We start from the raw sequence: 20,919 nt of genomic DNA on the forward strand, positions 1-20,919 counted from the left end.
AATTAAAATTGTCACTATTTACACTGGAGTGAAAGACTGCAATCCCAGGCAGTGTTATTCCTGAATTTCCACATTAAGTTGTTTTTTCAAACTGAGAGTTGACTACATTAGTTGGGTTTAGAAATGAATTCACTGGAACAAAATACAAAACAGGTTTAAAAATACAATACTGTACATTAGCACAGCATATGAATATTGTAGATTAGTAGGAATGAGCATTATTTTGTGAAATGATTCATATCTAGGCGGGGAAAAGGTTAATGTACTCGGTTGCATAGTCAGCAAAAAGTAGGAAAGCCAGGCGCTGAGCAGGACCCAGCTTGAGCCAAAAGCAGACTTCCCCGGGGCCGCCCCTCCCTGTCTCTTCCGCCCCTGGCCACCTGCAGATGTGCTCCACAAATCTTCAGTGCCCAGAGCTGAGCAGACTATTTAAAGGTCCGTTCCCCACAGCTTACAGCCAGCCGCCTGCAGCTAGCCAAGTCCTCCTATCCTTGCTGGAGGCTCACAACTCTGAGAAAGCAACCCGCTGATGGGCTGCTGTGGTGGCATGGGAGCCTTGGGTTCGCTCTGGGTTTTCTTCACTCTCATCACGCCAGGAGTTCTTGGTGAGCGGGGCATGGGAATGCAGATAGGGGAACTCCTGCGGGGTTGGAAAACTTCTGTGCTTATACAAAGGCTAGAGACCAAACCAGGAATGTCAGGGCCCTGCTGGATACAGACAGCTTTTGAGACTCCCTCAGTCTCTGATACAGAATGTTTCCACTTCTTCTGGGAGCTGGACCACTACCATTGAAGCCTCAGCCACATATGGGCGCTTTGGAAAGACTGCTGTCTTGGTTAGGTGGTTCTCTTTTCTCTCCAGCTCCCAGCCTCCTGAGAATTCAGCAAATGCTGAAATAGTTCCACCAACGGTCCCAGGCTGTGTTCAAGGATCACAGAGCACATGTACCTCTGTGCATGCAAAAATCCTCTCCAGCCATGGAAGGATGGTTGAGTCCCGGTTTCTTTTCTTGAAGAACATCTGATTCTCCAAATACGGGTCTCAAATTTTTTTAAACTTTGATACAATATTCAAAAACTAACTGGACTTAGTTTTTAAAGTTGAACATGAATCAAAACTGCGACTTCTGTAACGGTGTGTGCTTCCATAGGTCCTCCTTCAACGTTCTTCATAAGAGTTTTTGTTTTGTTTTTATTTCACAGATTGGCTGGTAGTGAAGGCATAGGTTATAAGACATTCACTGTAAGCAAACCTCAATAGCTGGGTGAATTTTGGCAAGTCGCAATATAATTTGTTCTCACAGTGAATGTATTCATAGTTTGTAAGGCATTTACTGTAAGCAAACATCAATAACTGGATGAATTTTAGGAAGTCAGTTAGAGCCCCGACCCTCAGTTTCTTATACATGAAATGAAGTTAGAAAAAGCTGTGCTGCCATTCACAGAGCTGTGAGAAATCAGGAGCTGCCAGAGAAATTATGTTAAGGGCAGTTGATGATACTAAGTGTAGCAATTAACAGCTAATGGTGGATCTAGTCATTAAAGGGTCCGAATATTATATATTAATTCTGGTACAACTTCTACTGGAAAATAAATCCTAGGAATGGCTGGACCTTGTTTCATGTTCACTGATGAGTGTTTTATGCTTAGTACCATAACTTTCTTTAACATACATGACTCTCATCTAAAAAAATCATCCTTTAGATAGCCAGGAACCCCAATACCCAGGCATTTGATGATAATTCTCAATAATGATCTCTCTCCCTTCCTGTTTCTGGCCAACTTTTCAGATTTATTTTTATCCTATACATAAATCTTCCATCTACTTCCAAAAGATTTCTAAATCATCCATGTAAAGCCCCTTAGATCTAAATAGTTAATTACACCCTGTCCTCTAGAAATACTTTCTGTGTTAAGTAATCACTACTCTGATCTTCACTCCTGGTGTTAGAAAGAGGAAAAGAGGGAACAGGGGCTCTCAAGAAAACCCTCTCATGCAATAACTTGTAGACCAGCCTTTCTTTTTCTTTGAAAAATTATTACATGTATTTATTTGTTTGTATATTTGTGTGGGATGTGGGTATACATTCAATGACATGTGCTTGGAGGTTAGGAAACAGTTTACTGGGGTTAGCTCTCTCCTTTCACCATGTGGGCTCCAGGGATAAAACTCAATTGGTCAGACAGGTCTGACAGCAGTGCCTTTAGCCAGGGAGACATCTCACCTGCTCCTTTCCTTTTCTGATTGGAGGAGAAACAGGTCTCTGGAAATTCTGTACTGTGGCCTGGGAGGTGGGCAGTTTCAATAGAAGTCCAAGGACTCCATACTAGAGACTTCCATTAATCCTCACCCAGAAAGTATAATTCTCGACTCATTTTAACATGGAAAGTCACATTATAAAGTTCCCTCTTCTTTTGTAGTTTCCAGATCTTTTATTCCTCTTGGTCTGTATTGTTACTACTGGTTGAATCTTATGAATTTAAATGGTTTCCCATATTGTGGAAAATAATTTAGTTTTGTCCTTTTTTACATTTGATAACCATAGATTGTTATCTGATTAGAGTAACTGGTAGAAGCAGTATCACATTGTGAAGTCTGTCTTCACTGTTTATAAAACTTCATTTTTCTTAAAGTCTTTCTTGCTGTTTTTCACAGAGTATGTATTTGGGGACATTGGTGGGTATTAATGGAAGAAACCAAAGAATAACAAAAGAGGGACCTACAGTAATGTCTGGCTCCTAACAGCAGTGGCTATTTTTCAATTCCCCAGCACAAGAAAGACTGCATTTGGCTGCAGCCATGGGTGCTCAGGGATGTCTGAGTCAGCAGACATTCTCTGTTTAACTTTTACCTGTGCCAGTCCCACACTTCTATGGAAAAAATGAAAATTTGTGAATTTTCAGCTATACTTCTACTCTTGGAGGGTATTACAAATGGCAATTTTGCCTAAATTACCTCTGATCTGAATAAGAGTGAACTTCTGGATCTCTGCAAATAAATTTAAGGAGGTAAAATGTGAGTCTTCACTCAAATATAGAAAAATTACTTTTCTAGGGACATACTCAAGTGTATGGATGTTGCAGTCTCTTAGCCATCTCACAGAGTGGAGTTTATTTCATTGTTAATGACTAGCTCTTTTCTTTGGTACATAAGAAAGTTTTACTGCCCGGCCGTGGTGGTGCACACCTTTAATCTCATCACTCGGGAGGCAGAAGCAGGCAGATCTCTGTGAGTTCGAGGCCAGCCTGAGCTACAGAGTGAGTTCCAGGACAGGCTCCAAAGCTACAGAGGGAAACCCTGTCTCAAAAAAAAAAAAAAAAAGAGAGAGAGAGAGAGAGAAAGAAAAGAAAGTTTTACTAGATATTTTTGGGTTTCATTACTCTAATTGGTTAAAATAAGGAAATAAATATCATGAAAATTAGAGTACTAAGAAGTTGAGACAGAAGGATTCCAAGTTCAAGGTCAGCCTGGGTTAAATAGTGAGACTCTATATTATAAAACCGCAAATAATAAATAAACAAATTCAATAAAGAATATATTTTCTCTATACCCTAAAAATTTAGTGATTAAGATAATCCTATAAATCAATTAAAGTAATTTTTATTTTACAAGATCTCTGTAGTAACATAATTTCCTATGCTAAAAGTTTTTATTTATAAGATTTTTACTTGTAAGGCTGTAGAGTTTGCTCAGTAGTTAGAGCACTTGCTGCTCTTGCAGAGGACAAGGGTTTGGTTCCCAGAACCCACTTGGTGCCTCATTATCACCTGTAACTCCAGTTCTAGGAGATCCATCACCTTCTTCAGGACCTTGCAGGCTCTGAGCACATATAGTGCATACATATAGGCAAATACTCTTAGATGTGAAATAAAAAATAAAATCCTCAAAGAATTTTTTAAAGAGATTTTTACTTGTATATTTCTGGTTTTTATTATGAAACTGGAGGATGTTTGTTGTACCCCTTATTGTTTGGATATAGTATGTCTACCACAAGCTCACATATTTGAACAATTGATCTACAGCTGACTCATAGAACCTTTAGGAGGCCAGAGATCTATCTGGATTGTGGATCTGAGAGGTTATATCTCCTCCCCACTTCCAGCTAAGCTTTCTGCTTCCTGGTTGGTGTCATGTAACCAGCAACTCTTGCAGTTCCCTTCCCCACAGTCTGAGCTGCTCCAGTCATATGCCTTCCTTACCATGATGGATGATATCCCCTGGACTATGAGCCATTTAATCTCCCCTCCCTTAAGTAGTTTCTGTCAAGTATTTGGTCACAATGATCAGAAAAATAACTGGTACAAATAGCTCACATAACTTCCCTTCCACCCCACCAAAAAAGTGTGTAGACTCATTATTATTATTATTATTATTATTATTATTATTATTATTATTATTACATAAAGTTATATAAGGCCATTCTCATGCAGCTATATAATGTACTTTGAGTACATCCTACTACTATCTCCTTCTTAATCTTCTCCCCTCCCATTAGTATCTTTTGTTCCCCCAGACTGTTTGCCTCCACTTTCAAATATATATGAGAGAGAAAAAAGATACCTGTTTTTCTGAGCATGACTCAATTCACTTGATATTATTTTCTCCAATTGCATCCATCTTCTTAAAAACAACATAACTTTGTAGCAGGAATCTTAAAAGTTCTTATTAATAAAATCAAACCTGAGGCCAGTTATTGGGGTGAAAGCTAGAAGATCAGAGAAGCAGAACAAGCCACAGCTACCTCACCTTGCCAGTTCCTCGGCTGGTTTTGTTTCCTCAGACTGGAAGCTTCTGAGTCCTCATCCAGAATGAATCTCAGCTGAACTGCTGTGAGAAGCCTGAAAGCTTAACCAGCCAAAATGCTTCTAGTTTCTGGTCTTCATGCCTTACATATCTTCCCTTTCTACCATCACTCCCTGGGATTAAGGGCTTACTTTCTGGGATTAAAGGCGTGTGTCACATGCCTGGCTGTTTCCAATGTGGCCTTGAACTGAAAGAGAACCAGAGGGATTTCTACCTCAAATGCTAGGATTAAAGGTGTGAGTGCCACCATTTTCTAGCCTTTGTATATAGTGGCTGTTCTGTCTCTGACCCCAGATAAGTTTATTAGGGTGTACAATATTTTGGGGAACACAATACTACCACATAACTTCATTCTTCTTTATAACTGAAAAAGTTCCATTGTGTATATATACCACATTTTCCTAATCTATTCTGTTCCGTTGTGTATATATACCACATTTTCTTAATCTTCTCTGTTGCTGGGCATCTACATTGGTTCCTTAGCTTAGCCATTGTGAATAGTACTGCAATAAGCATTGATGTGTAGGTACATCTGTGACATATTGACTTGGAATCTTCTGGGTAAATATTAACAAAAGTTCTGGATCTTGTGGTAGAGCTATTTTTATTATTATTAAATATTATTTACTATTATTTTGTTGAGAAATCTCCAGACTGATTTTCACAATGATTGGACTAGTTTACATTTTCATCAGCAATGTAAAAATATTCCCTTTTGTATATACCCTTACCAGCATTTGTTGTTATTTTCTTTTTTTTTTTTTTTTCAGTTTTCTGTGTAGTTTGCGTTTCTGACTCATTGTAAGCTGCTCGAATAAATGCTGTCTTATGCTATTACGTGCAATGGTTTTGTTATTTTCTTTATGAATGCCATTCTACTAGTGCAAAATGGAACTTTAATGTAGTTTCTATTTTCATTTCTCTGATAACTAGTGAGGCTGAATATTTTCTCATATTTATTGGACATTTGTACTTGATTTAAGAACTGTATTTTCACTCCATTAGCTCATTTACTAATGAGGGTTTTTTTGTGTTTATGTTCTTTATATATTCTAGATATTAATCATCTAGTTAGCAAGGATTTTCTCCCATTCTGTAGACAGTCTCTTTACCTTTGTACTTTCATGAATTCTCATTTGTCACTTGTTGGCACTATTTCCAGAGCAACTGGAGTCTTGTTTTAAACAGTGCTTTCCTAAGCTGATGTCTTGCAGCATTCTTCCTTCATTTTCTCTATTACTTTCAGAGTTTTGTGTCTTGTATTAAGTTCTATATATTCATTTCTGAAGTTCTATATGCTTTTCTTATTTTTCCTGACTTCACTATGCAAAAAAAGAAACAAAACAAACAATCCACCCACAGTTTTAAATTATAAAATGGTAAGAGGATGAGAAAGAAGTTCGCCAGATATTTCTCTGAAATCTGTTTTTAAAACTGTTTGAATCTCTGTATTTATCTGTGTCCATCCATACTGGAATTATTTTCTTAGATAACATTGCTCCAGAAAATATTACTTCTAAAGATCAAACTTTTTAGAATACTTGGTGGCAGGAGAGAAGCAGAGAAGCTTTAGCCTTTCCCAGATTTGATATTTCTGTGGTCCTTATTTCTAGGTCAGTGTAAGTCGCTGCCAAAGTATCATTTTGCTAAGCCTAAAATTATGAGTGATAAGTCTGAATTTGCTGTTGAAACAACTTGGGAATACAAATGCCTCCCTGGGTATACTGGGAAGCCATTCCTAATCACCTGCTTAGATAACTCCAAGTGGTCAGATGCTCAGCAGTTCTGTAAACGTGAGTACTCCTACAAGACATGTTTGGTCTATCATTTTATCTATTTGGATAGTATGTCATTTTCCAGACAAAAGACAAGTGAACTAGTATGTCATGGAAAGGAAAGGATGATCACAGCCTCTTCATTTCCTTTAACTTCTAAATTTTCTGGGTACTAGGGTTTAAGTTATCATCATGGTTTAACCTATCATCTTCATGATATCATTCAATGATTTCTATATTGTGTTAGAGATTAGATGTTAATATACAAAAGAATATTAGTTTCACCTCATTCTTACTACATTAAATTCAAGAAATATTTTTATTAACTAACGTGTGAAGTAATAGGCAATGGATCTTGTAAAGGACAACAGAAATTACACATATGTAATGTATAATTGAGATTCAACACAAGGCATTTCACAGGTTAGGCAAGTTCTCTATTACTGAGATATATCTCCAGACTTTATGATGCCATTTAATAATAGAGGTAAGCTGCTAATCAACCATAGGAAAATATATGCCGTCTAAGAGAATTAGGGAGATTGAGGCCTTCTGGACAAAAGTATGGAGGAAATTATATCTTTGGAAAAATAGAAAAAGGTCAATATGATTTGAGCACATATAAACTCCAAGATTGTATACTTTTTCCTGTGAATAATGGTAAGGCATAACGATTTTTAAGTGGGAAGTAGGATATGACCATATTTATAAAATAAAAAAAGAAACTCATACCATGCTATGGAGGAAGTGCTAGACCAAGGCAGGCCAGTATTAGAAAGGTAAATTTTGCCACTCAACAATCCAGTAAAACTATAGAAATGTCAAAACAAGGGATTTAGGGAAATATTCTGGAATCTCGGCACTAAAATTTTATAACTAATTGAATTAAATGAAGGAATAGAGGATGAGTTACAGAAAGGAAATGATTGACTGTAGGTTTTTAATACAGGAGACTTGGTAGATGATGCCATTAGCTGATAGATTTTAATAAAGAGAAAACAGAGGTTTTTAAGTTAGAATTGACCACAAATAAAGTTTTCTTCCATACACAGAAATATAGACAATAGGGTTTGAACAGTGTTCCAAAACTGACTGATCCTTGAGAAAGTACACATTGCATATTTCAAAAATTGCTTTGAGTAAACATAATGCAGGTCTATCAGCAAGTCCAGTCAAGGAATTTAATAGAAAACACACTAAGTCTTCTTCATCCCAGCCCCAAATCCTATTTTGTTTCCCTTGTAGGTAAATCATGTACAAATCCTAAAGAACTCCTCCATGGCTCTGTGCATATAAACACGGGTATCAAGTTTGGGTCAACAATTACGTATTCTTGTAATAAAGGGTGAGTAGGCAGGAAGCCTCTGCAGGATGTGTGGATACTGAAATAATATTTCTAACCAGAAAATCTTTCATATGAATGAATACAAACAAAAACATGGTCTCCTTGACCTGCTTCAGAAATGGCATTTCAGTGTTGCTCAGTTAAGAGATCCTTAGAAAGCACAAAGATGGAGCTCTCTTTCTTCAATTTTAAGTCTACAGTGCTATTGACGAGGAAGTCAGACCTCATCTGGCTATAGACTGTTGAGCCTATTATAAAAGTCCTTTTTACTACTATTTCACTGTATCTTGCATGATATTCTACATTTTCTCATTGTTTAATGGAAAAAAATTAGACTTTTCTAAAGTGTTAAGTAAACTGGATGTGATCCATCACCTCTTTGCCTCCAGATATCGACTCATTGGTGAATCATCTGCTACATGCATTGTCTCAGACAATCGTGTAATTTGGGATAATGACATGCCTTATTGTGAATGTGAGTAAAAAGATCTCTTTGTGGCATCCTACTAAATTTCTCTTATCCCTTTCTAAAGGGAAACTGGGCATCTGCACATAAATATGAGTGCCTGGGAAGTTTCACTAGGTTTGGGTTGTGAACACAACTCTGACTAGTATTCTTCCATGATCTCTAATTCTATCACACTTTTCCATTAATGCTCTTTTATGATGTTATTTAATAGTGAATAGATTCTTACATTATAATATGCATGAGATTATACACTACCAATGCAACCATGCAAAAGTAGATCACCCCAAAAAGTCTCTAGTAAGAGTCTCTGTACTCTATCTTTGTGCAGAGCTTTTTGACTTTTTATCAGCCAGTTTCATGTATTTTCCTTTCTGGCTTATTTTTATTTAGATCATAATACAAAATTTCAATATTATAGATAAGTTGTAGGTAAAGTTTAAGTTTGGTTTATGAAAATGAAGACTAAATTTTCAGAAAATATAATATTTCAATGCCTTCTCTCTTTTCTTAAATACTTCCCTCCAAAAGCTATTCCTTGTGAGTCACCTCCAGCCATCACCAATGGGGACTTCTACAGCAGCAGTAGAGACAGCTTTTTCTATGGAATGGTAGTAACTTATCATTGCCATGTTGGAAAGAATAGGGAAAAACTGTTTGACATGGTGGGAGAGAAGTCAATATATTGCACCAGCAAAGACAATCAAGTTGGCATCTGGAACAGTCCACCCCCTCAGTGTATTGGTATAGTCAAGTGTCCAGTGCCAGAAATTGAAAATGGAGATGTGGAGTCTGGATTTAAACGCTCCTTCTTCTTAAATGATACAGTAATGTTTAAGTGCAAGTCTGGCTTTACTATGAAAGGCAGCAGTATAGTGTGGTGCCAGCCAGACGGAAAATGGAGCCCTCCACTGCCAACATGCTTCAAGGGTAAGTTGAGCTAAATAAAATGTTGGGTATCTGTAAATAAAACCAGAGGTTTTGCAGAATAGATACATGGTACCTATAGAAAGTGTAGGAGGAATATGTGACTGGATTTACAGGATAAAGAATTTGAAAGTAAAATTTGGAAGTAATATTTATTAACTTTACTAATCCATCATCATTGGAGATCTCTGTTAAAGAAATGAAGATTTTATTATATTCTAGGACAGTGCTATAATTGTAGAGGAAAGTATAACATACCCTTAAAAAGTCATTGGAATGTTTTCAAGTAGAATTATGAGCTATGAAACACTTTGAAGAACATAGGTATATACTTAAGATCATTGGAATAGTCAACATGCTTTGGATAAGACTATGAAAAGCATAGAAAACAGTGGTGAAAATAGATAAATGGTACAGAATAAAAGGTTTCTCTATGATAAGTCAAACAATAGAGTGAAGAGAGATCATACAGAATGAGAAAAATATTTCCAAACTATACATCTGATAAGGAATTAGTACATAGAATATATAAGGAACTGAAACCACTCAATAGAACAAAAGAAATCTAACTTCAAAGTGGACATTAGACATTTCTCAAATAAAATGGACAATAAATATATGGCAAAGCGTTTAACATTACTAATCATCAGGGAAATGCAAATTAAACAACAATGACATATGACTTCTCTTCAGGTAAAATGATTTCTCAAAAAAAAAAAAAAACCAAAATATAGAACTGGGGAGATGGCTCAGTGTATAAAGTGTTAATTGTACAAGTGTGAAGGTTTGAGCTTAACACAGAACCTATATAAAAAAGCATCACGTGGTGGCACATGCTTATAATCTCAGAATTCGGGAGGCAGGGACAGACAGATCCCTGAGGCTTGTTGACCATCCAGTCTAGCTTAGTTGGTGAGCTGCACTTCCCATTGAGAAGCCTTCTCTCATTTAAAAAAAAAGATAACCGGCGTGGCGGGCACGCTATAATCCCAGCACTCGGGAGGCAGAGCCAGGCGATCTCTGTGAGTTCGAGCAGCTGGCTACCAAGTGAGTCCAGAAAGGCGCAAAGCTACGCAGAGAAACCCTGTCTCCAAAAATCAAAAAAAAAAAAAAAAAAAGATAATGTCCTCTATATGCTTGTGTGTCGATGTATACTCCAACAAACATACACACACACACACACACACACACACACACACACACACAAGCTTGAGGACCGGAATCCACTTCTACACAATATATCAAATGCTGTTAAGAATGGAGATAAAAGTCAGATTAGATAGGAGAAATAAGTTGTGGTGTCCCTACAAAGAGAATTCGCACTGTATATTATGATAGTTTGTTGTATATATTTTAAAATCTAGAACAAAGGATTTTGAAAGTTTTCACTGCAAAGGAATGATATGTTTTAGAAGACAGATATATTTGCCCTTAATTTCATATTACATAGTATACATACTCATCTGAATATCACATGGTATCTATAAATATGTACAATTATGCCTTTTAAAGAATTTTAAAACCCAATAATTTTAAAACCCAGTACAAAAGTTGATCATTAGAGTTTTTAATGGTTATATTGTATTCAAATAAGGATAAAATAAACTTCATATAGACCATATTGAAATATGGAATTGACTAAGATAAGAATTTGATTCCAAATTTTGTAGACATCCAACTTGATACTGAAATATAATTTTGTGGAAAAAGGCTGGTAGTTAGTTATCATGAGCCTGTGGCCCACATTCTCTCCTTCTCCTCCTAATGTGAATTGTCTGCCTTTCTAAAAGCCTGACGACAAAACTCAGAAGCCTCATGAACCTTGTTTTTGGAGTAAAAAGGATGTGGCAGATTTGGGTGGGGAAACTGGTATTATTTGGTCCTTGTCTATCCTATTGGTGGAAGGATATCTCAGATTTTTTAGTAGAATAAAGTGAAAAATGAGTAAAAGTAATATTTCCTGGCATGGATCAAGAAAGAGAAAGCAGATAGACATATGACTTTCCATATCTGGGCCGAGAAAGGCACATTAACCTCACTCTATGACCCCACTCTCTGCCTTAGTGTGGGAGAGTTGCCATGAACATCTTTATCCCACCCGACTAAACCCAAGATAGCTCTAAGTTATAAAGAATAAAGTTCTTATTGCAGAAATAAAAGGACTTTCTGGTCCTGTTCTTTTCTCAGGATGTCTACCACCTCAAAATATTCACCATGGCGATTATAACAAAAAAGATAAGGAATTCTTTTCTGTTGGCCAGGAAGTGTCATATAGCTGTGAACCTGGCTATACTCTCATTGGAACTAAACTTGTGCAGTGTACATCCTCGGGAACCTGGAGCCATGCAGCCCCAACATGTGAAGGTGCCTAGAGCTTCTGCTCTATTCAGAGGAAACACAACTGTTTCCTGACTCTTCATGTGCAAGCCTTTTCTCTTCTTTCCTAGTGAAATCATGTGATGTCATTCCAAACCAACTTCTCAATGGCCAGGTGTTTCTTCCTCCTAATCTCCAGCTTGGGGCAGAGGTTTCCTTTGTTTGTAATCAAGGGTGAGTGTGAAGCAACAGGTCCTCCACTGACTGTTTCCCATAAGGATTTCAAAGTGTGAGTTCTGAAGATAGTTAAGTTTTTACTGTCTTGTTTTCTGTCCTTTTCTTGACCTTTTCTGACTAAGAACTCTGTCATTAACCAATTCCTTTTTATTTTCTTCAAGTATATATATTTTGTGCTTCACCAGCAAAAGTAGGAAATGTCATTTCATCGTCTAGAATTGCAAACTTTTGGTTCACAAATTAAGACTCCTGATATGCAGAATGAATATAAAATTTGGATTTAGTGAGACTCATTAGAATAAGGTTGGGAAACAAGGTCTTTGCTATTTTCTCTATAGAAATTGAGACTGTTTTCCTCAAAATGATCAAGATAATCCTGATATTTGGATGCCAAACAGGAGAGGGAGAATTCTAAAAAAAAAAAAAAAAAGATGTATTTTTAGTATGTTTTAATCCATTATTTATTGATTCATTGTTCAGTGGAGCAGATTCACAAATAATTGTGGCTTTTTCTTAAGCCAGAAATATTTTTAAAATCCATACCATTCTATAAATACTTGAGAGAAGTGATTCACTTTGTACAATTGAAAAGTGGTTTGTTCTAGTGATGATTTGGTGCTCCTTATTGTTTAAGGTTCCAGTTAAATGGCAAATCTTCTAGTCAGTGTGTCCCAGAAGGAGAGACAGTAATCTGGAATAATAAGTTTCCTGTCTGTGAACGTGAGTAGAAAATAAGAATAATCAAATATGGATCTTATCTCTTTATTCTGTTTTCCCATACCATACACTTATTAAATAAAATATGTCACCCAATTATGTACTTTAAAGAAACATTAGTCACTTTTCTCTGTTTAAAATGCAGGAAAAAGTATTAAAATTTTTCACTTGTTAACATATTAAGTTGTGGTTCTATAAATAAAGTAATAAAGGCTCTGGAAGTTACCCGTAACAAAACCAAGCATAACCCTTTCTAGTGTACTAAAACTCTGGTTGTGCCTCCATATGTCATTTCTTGTACTGAAGAGCTCTACCTAGGGCCAAATGGACATTACTGGAAATACATTGACAACTTTCTCTTTATTCTGCAGCTTACCCAGAAAAGATATGTATATGTCATAGTAACTGTTAATAACTAATATCCTTATGCGACCAAGAAATATAAAGAATATGAAATCAATATTCAAATGGTTTTCTCAAAGGAATCTGGCATTAAGGGGTCACAAATGACTTGTAATGAGGCTGCAGTGTCTTTGGTAACAGTATCTAATGTGACTATGCTACCCGCAACCTGGCTGTGTGTTTTAAACAGGCACTCAATGACTAGTGTGCTTTGGATAGTGGACATGCCTATTTCACATGCTTTTGTCTCACTATATTTTTATCATACCTTATATAGCCTGAACTATAGACTGGGAAACTGAGGCTAAGGGAGGGTACACAACTTGCCTAAGGTCATACAGCTATTGAATGACAGAGAGGATTTGAAACCAGGACTATTGAGCCCAAATCAGTCCATGTTGGCTCCCTACATGCAATTAGCATGTCATTAACAAACTTTAAGTTTGCCTTTTATTTATTAAAAGTGTTTAGAGTAAAAAATTATAGAAATAATCCCTGAAAATACAGACTAGATAGATTTGGGGACCAATTCTATTTCCTTTTCTGGTTAAGGTGATTTATCTTGATTTCTTTGACAAGGATCAAGAAAGAGGTAAGAACTTACACATTTGGAAATGAACAAACTATAAGTAAAATCATAACAAAGCATTCAATTTCTAAGTATATTTCTGGGAAAGTGATTTTATCTATACTTGGAACTTTTATTTATTTAGTTTTAAATGATCAATATGCTGACCTGGTCTCTTTTCTACTTTTCAGAGATTTCTTGTGACCATCCTCCTAAAGTTGAAAATGCTCGGATACCCCATTACACTGTTCCCATACCCCTTCAAACTCTTGTGGTGTACAATTGTTTACCTGGCTTCCGCCTCATTGGAGAAAAGACTATTTTTTGTATAAGTAAAGATCAAGCGAGTGGCACTTGGGATAAAGCTCCTCCTGTATGTGAAAAATTGAACAGAAACTCTGAATGCTCAGAGCCCAGAGTACCAGGAGGATTCAAAGACAGAAAATCTAGACCACCATTCAGACATGGTGATTCTGTGACATTTACTTGTAAAGCCAACTTCACCATGAAAGGAAGCAAAACAGTCTGGTGCCAAGCAAATCAAATGTGGGGACCAACACCACTACCAATCTGTGAGAGCGGTAAGTGTGGAAATAAAACCTAGTCAAGGGCCTGGGGTCTACCAGATTGTGAGAGCATTGAGGATGGAAGCAAAGCTCCATTAAGAGCTGGGACCTGCCAGCCTATGAGAGTGCTGAGTATGGAAGTAGAACTCCACTAAAGACTATGATCTTCCATTTATGGGAAGATCATTTGTTGCATGCTCCCAAAGGGAGAATTGTGTAGGTCTTGTCCCTGGAGCTTGAGATGGCTTTGGGAACCCATTCCCCATGCTGGGTTGCCTCTGCAAACATGTTCACAAATGATTCTACTCTTCACTCAAACCACCTCCCGGGCTGTAGCATTTCAAATCAACTAACTTTAAAAATAGAGACTACTGTGAAAGTTTAACTCTCTTTCATCTGGTTTATATTGCTAATAAACCTAAATCCAAAGTTTAATTCTGTGAGTACAGAAATTGTCAGTATTTGACAAAATTACTATCAAAATTTTTAATATAATTAATCTATAAATTCTAAATAGATTATAGAACTTAGGAAGTGCTATATTGTTTATAAATATGATTCACTCTAACCTGGGAGCACAGAGTTGTCATTTCAGCTTCACAAGAGTCTAAAGTAAGAGATTACAAGCTCAAGGCCTGCCTGGGCCACATTGTGATTTTAAAGTCAGTGTGGGCAATTTAGCCAGATCTTGTCTCAAAATACAAAGTAACAAAAGGGATTATGGATATAACTCAGTGACAGAGGGCTTGCCTAGTTCAATCCTAGTACCACAAATTATATTTATTTCACTTATATATCAGTAGGTTGATTAACCAGTAATCTCAAATTGGATTGTCTGTGGAAAACAAACCTTAAAGATTTAGGTGAACTTATATATGTAACATGAATTGCTAAACAGTCTTATTATAAAACCTGGAGCCAAGTATTGGGGTGAAAGCTGAACGATCAGAGAGCAAGCCAGCCACATCTTACCTCTAGGAAATCCTCAGCCAAAGAGAGAGCTACTTCCTGTATACTTACACCTATCTGACTTTCTGTACCCTGCCATCTTCCTTCCTCTCTCCGCCCAGTTCTATCACTTCCTGTCTGTCTGTATAGACCTCCAGACCTCTATGGTTAACTAGTGCTGGGTATGCTACCACTATGGTTAACATAGTGGTATGCTACCACTGCCTGACCTCTATGTTTTATATAGTGGCTGGGTTTGTCCTCTGATCCCCAGATAAGCTTTATTGTGGTACACAAATAAAATATCACCACATTTCCCCTTTGTTTATTTAAAATAAAAAAGTTATAACTAATATAAGAAAAACTATATACAATAAGTACTAACTATATACAATATATACAGGCAATAAATACATCAACAATGTCTAGTCCATTTGCATTTAACATATTCAGAGAAAGTATTCCATTATCTATCCTATTTTTGTGAATCCAAAGGATTGTATCTAATTTACTTCTATCCTAATTTGCATTACCAAACTATTTTTTGATGTCTTTCAAATTTATACACTTTACACTTCTTTAGTGAGTTTCTTTTCTGAAATTGTTAACAAGGAAAACTCTAACTATCTAATCTTCAGCTCCCTCAGAGACTCGAGAAGGAAATCATATTACCTAGTTAAACAGGAATTGCAAACAAGCAACCTCCAAAAAATATGAGTTATGACAGAAACAGCTAGCTGGCTGAACAGTCATCCAAGTTCCTCTATAACATTGGGCATCCATCTTCAGCCCACAGGCTTAGCATATCTGACAGACTCCTCTGCAAAGCAGGATTGCTAAAGAGCTTTCCTACCTTGTCTTGGCAAGAATCATCAGTCTTTTCTTTTGTGTCCTGCTTGTTCATTTTGGACAGCATACTATCAGCAGTCAATGCAAGAGCATTTTCTTGCCCAGTGGCTAACTTTTGCCACAAATATAGTAAACTCCATATGGAGTTTCTTTAATGCCCATCATCTTCTCTGAAGAAGATTGGTGCTGCCAGGAGCAGACATGACTCATTGTCATAAAAAAAGGAAAAAAAAATCTGTTATTAAAACATCTTAAATGCCATATTCTGCAGATCTCTGAAGTGTTTGAAGATGACTTGTCTATCTAAAATATATTTCTGCTTGACCTTGAAAACATAACTAATATGACTATAAGTTTGAGTGTAATAACTAGCTACTAACCTGCATTTCTTTATTATCCTAATTAGTTGGTAATAATAACTAGAAAATTGTATTACATTGTTAAATGAACTGTATAGGTACAATGCCATGAACAAGATTAGAAATATATGTATAGTATTTTCTAAAAAAATCAATCTCAAATTTGTATCAATATATGTAATTTGTATACAATATGCAAAAATCCAATCATATGTACAATATTTAAAATTGGTGCCTTTGAAATGTAGATTCAATAATGTACCTTTTTATCTATATCATACCTATATCTCCCCTTTTTTCTTTCAGAGTAGATTCAATAATCTAACTCTTATCTATACCCCCTTTTTTCTTTTTTTTAAACAAGAATCTTAAATCTAATCTTCCCTTTGTTTAGCATTTTTTTCTGACCATTAACAATAGCAACTTGTAACCAACCATCCTAAACAATGACAATTATTCAAAACCCATTGAAAGACCAAAAATCACCCACTCTACTGTAGTGGGTAGCCAACATTCAGTGTCCCAGCACAGAGAGAGTGCACAGAGAGAGCACACAGAGAGAGCGCTGGCCCATTGGCGCCTCCCCTGGCGCCCCCTCATAGGCATGACAGTTGCCAGAGTCTCAATGGGGGTTGGAACTTCCATATCCAAGCTGGAATGGCTACCCACTACACTCTACTTCTTGGGAATGTGGGCATTGTGTTCTTAAAATTACTTCCTGCTGTCTGGGGGCAAAGGTACCTTTAGGGGACCCTGAAAAGAAAAGTCTTGGGAGAGGCAGCTCTATCATTTGTTGTCCAGTCTCTGCATAATGTGAAAATGAAGGCTTGTCTCAAGTCCTTGCTCGAGAAGTCTGTGAGGCTGAATCATCTCAGCTAGCCATCTTAAAATTGTCCTGAGCAGTTTGTAGTCCAAAGTTGATCTCTGGGTAGTGTTTGTCATTTTAGTGGTATTATCATCATGCTAATGGAATTGTTGTTGTGGTGCTCCATCATCTTTTTAGAGACTTCAAAGTCATTGTTAGGCATGGTCATGGTTCCCTGCATAAAACTGATAGAAACTCAAACCAGAAGTCATGTACAGGAAGCCAGATGAAGCCATTTTTCTAGGATTAGTTAGTACTCTATATGACCACTAATATCATGACAAAAGTTGAAAAATAATATATATATATATAATCTTATAAATTTTGATATAAAATTCATACCTTAAGAAATGTTTTAAAGAGTCAAAATAAAACCAAAGAATTATTAGATTAGTAGCAATAGAATAGTCCCTTAATTTTGATTTTTCTTCATCCCACAACAGATGGCTCTTCCGACATGATACAAAGATTTTTGGATTGTCTTTTTAAGAAGCATGCTTGGGTTTAGAGAAGGAAAGAGCCATGCTCCAACTCCAAAGCCAGCTTTAATTTTTAATTGAACTGGGACTACATAAAGACTATTTGTGTTATGAGTCTGTAGAGAACAGCAGAAACAAACATTTAGGAAGACTTACGAAATTTTATATGTGATATACCAATAGGTCAACTTAATTTTTTTCTTGGGACATTTTTTCTGGATGATCTGTCCTTTTTCTTTGGATGTCTCATTTGTTCAGTATTCTTCAGATTCCTTAGCCTTCATTCTCCTGAAAGAACAAAACAAAAACACTTCCCCAAACCTAACTTTGGGGAGGTTCCTTTTTGGCAAGTTATATATGATTAAATGAAAAGCATTTGTTAGTGGTATAAGTTAGTTTAAATTGAATGGTCATGCTGATTGATGAGTTATCACCTCTTCTAATTAAGAGGTCTCTCTTGTTCATATCTAACCTTTATCAATTTTGATGGTATCATAGCTTTTTCTCTCCTGTAGAAACAAAAGCAAAACCTCATCCCCAACAGAGTACATATCCTAGTTTCTATTCTGAGGTCAGCACATCTTTAAAGTATATAGGCTGATTTAATTTGGTAGTTTTTTTCTATTATCCAATGTCTCTCTACAGCTATTGTTCCTTTCTCATTAGCACTGGGAAAATTCAAAGCTAGTATAGCATTATATATCTATTTCTGGGAGTTTTTGTTACTGCTTTCTGTTTATTTAGCATATCCTTTAGAGTTTAATTTGATCTTTCTATGACTGCTTGGCCTGTAGGATTATGTGGTATACCTGTAATATACTTTATATTGTAATAAGCAAAAGATTGTTTCATTTTACCAGAGACATATGCTGGAGCATTGCCAGTTTTAATTTGTACAAGTATACCCATGATGGTCATAACTTCTAGTAAATGCCTGATTACAGAATCAGCCTTTTCAGAACTCAGAGCATTTGCCCATTGAAATCCTGAAAAAGTATCAATGGTGTGTTGTACTATTTCAGTTTTCCAAATTCTACAAAATGAAACACATCTATCTGCCAAATTTCATTCCTCTGAGTACCCTTTGGGCTACATCCTGCTGGTAGTAGAGTTTGATTGTAAAATAATCAGGAAAAGTAGGACATTTCCTTGTAATTTTCTTGTCTTGTTGCCAGGTTAAGGAAAAATCCTTTTTTTAAACCCTTACTATTGACATGATGTTTTTTATGAAATTCTGAGGCCTCCAGCACATTTCCTATCAATAGTTTATTAATCTCATCATTACCTTGTACTAGAGGTCCTGGTAGACCCATGGAATCAGATGTGAGTTATATATAAGGGATGACTCCTATTTCTGATTTCTTGTAACTGAATAAATAACAAAGTTAATTCTGACTGATCAGGGATAAATTCTGCAGTCTCAATATGTAAGACCATTCTTTCAGCATACTGAGAGTCAGTAACTATGTTGAGAGCTTCCAAAAAATCCATTAATACCATCAGAATAGCATATAATTCCAATTTTTGAACCAAATTATAAGGACTTTGAACCATTTTACTTAATTTTTCTGATTTGTGACGTGCCTTTCCTTGTTTGCTTGCACCTGTACAAAATGTACCAAATCCAGATATGCATCTTTCCCATACAATTCAAGGCAGGATCTAGTTAGCTCTCTTTTAATTGTATTGCTTTAGGGACATTTGCAGTTAATCTCTCCCAAAAAATTACTGCAAACTCCTTGCCAAGGTTCAGTTTCTGCTCATAATTTGTCAATTTCAGTCTTAGTTAAAGGTACTACAATTTCTGCTGGGTCTATTCCTGCTAATTGACGAAGTCTCAATTTTCCTTTTAAAATCAACTCAGATCTTTTCCACATAAGTTTTTAATTTTTTACTCTTTTTATTTGGTATAAATATCTATTCCAATATAGTATCTTCCCTCTGCATTAAAATTCCTGTAGGAGAATGCTTAGAGAGTAAAATAACCAAAATTCAATCAAGCTTTGGATCTACACGATCCACATGTGCATCCTGTATTTTCTTTTCCACCAAAGGCTATTCTCTCTCAGCTTCAGCTGATAATTCTCTTGGACTATTTAAGTCCTTGTCATTCCCTAAGGTTTTGAACAAATTACTCAGTTCATCATTTTTCACCCCGTAAAAAAATCAGTCCCTAGATAGGAAATGTCTCTGAATAATCTTTGAAAGTCATTAAGAGTCAGTAATTGATCTCTCCTAATTTGCACCTTTTGAGATCTAATCTTTTGTAGAACTATTTTATATCCTAAATGCAGGGCATTTATCCACCAACCCCACAGTTCCCCAGAGTTTTCTTGAGTGCAAGCAAACATACATTCAACCTTAATTCACTCATAACTCCTCCTTTTCTTTACATTTTTTTAAAACAAAATCTCAAACCTAGCTAAGAAAACCCAAACTTACACAATTCCTACAAACCCATATTGAAAAGCAATATTCTCAATCTAACCATTAACACTTTGAAAACTTTTAGCAAAACATCCAAAAGCAGTTTCTTAATAAAACTCTTTATACTTTAGAGTAATCTCTTAGTATACCCCTTTGCATTTCTTACTAACAAAACATAACATTAATCCACTCAAATAACAAGAAAATATTTTTAAATTAAATAGACTAAGGAATATTACTTCTCCCTTTTCTTTGTAATTCTTTTTAAACAAAATCTCAAGCCTAGTTAGAAAACCCAAAGTTTTCCATACGAACAGTTCCATTTGTAACACAAAACCAGTTCCATAGGTAATTCCATTTTACATAAACAGTTCCATAAAACAATTTCATTTTTAACACAGAACAATGCACGAATCACCAAATAATAAAGCATATATCCATACACAAAACTGCATCTTGAGTCTAGGTAGAAACAAATTTCTTCATTTAAACAGTTCCATTTTTTTTTGTTTTGTTTTTTGTTTTTTGTTTTTTGAGACAGGGTTTCTCTGTGTAGCTTTGCGCCTTTCCTGGAACTCACTTGGTAGACCAGGCTGGCCTCGAACTCACAGAGATCCGCCTGGCTCTGCCTCCCGAGTGCTGGGATTAAAGGCGTGCGCCACCACTGCCCGGCAAACAGTTCCATTTTTAACACAAATAATTCCAGAAAACAGTTCCTAAGTTATTACTATAAGTAAATTCAAAATTATCCCATTGCAATGAAATCACTATTGTTCATTTCATTTCTTAAGTCCCAAAATTCAAATAATAAATTCTGGTACTAGCCTTCCAAATATGAAGAAATCCATAACCAAAATCCTTTTTGTAGT

The 20,919-nt window shown here is 36.0% G+C and overlaps 1 protein-coding gene across 3 annotated transcripts in view; it reads left to right on the forward strand.

Annotated features, from left to right (window-relative positions):
* Window positions 1-400: 400 nt before the first annotated feature.
* Cr2 (complement C3d receptor 2) overlaps window positions 401-20,919 on the forward strand; it is a 46,076-nt gene continuing 25,557 nt past the window's right edge. For 2 of the 3 annotated variants that reach the window (XM_028862142.2, XM_037211100.1), the window contains exons 1-9: window positions 401-605; window positions 6,418-6,597; window positions 7,825-7,924; window positions 8,314-8,399; window positions 8,922-9,320; window positions 11,505-11,681; window positions 11,765-11,867; window positions 12,505-12,590; window positions 13,749-14,138. In XM_028862142.2, coding sequence (XP_028717975.1) covers window positions 530-605; window positions 6,418-6,597; window positions 7,825-7,924; window positions 8,314-8,399; window positions 8,922-9,320; window positions 11,505-11,681; window positions 11,765-11,867; window positions 12,505-12,590; window positions 13,749-14,138 — 1,597 coding nt within the window. In that variant the 5' untranslated portion in view covers window positions 401-529. The remainder of the gene's footprint in view (window positions 606-6,417; window positions 6,598-7,824; window positions 7,925-8,313; window positions 8,400-8,921; window positions 9,321-11,504; window positions 11,682-11,764; window positions 11,868-12,504; window positions 12,591-13,748; window positions 14,139-20,919) is intronic. The other variant, XM_028862143.2, reaches the window with a different exon arrangement.

This window comes from Peromyscus leucopus, chromosome 15 (genome assembly GCF_004664715.2).
Source record: "Peromyscus leucopus breed LL Stock chromosome 15, UCI_PerLeu_2.1, whole genome shotgun sequence".
Classification (NCBI taxonomy): domain Eukaryota; kingdom Metazoa; phylum Chordata; class Mammalia; order Rodentia; family Cricetidae; genus Peromyscus; species Peromyscus leucopus.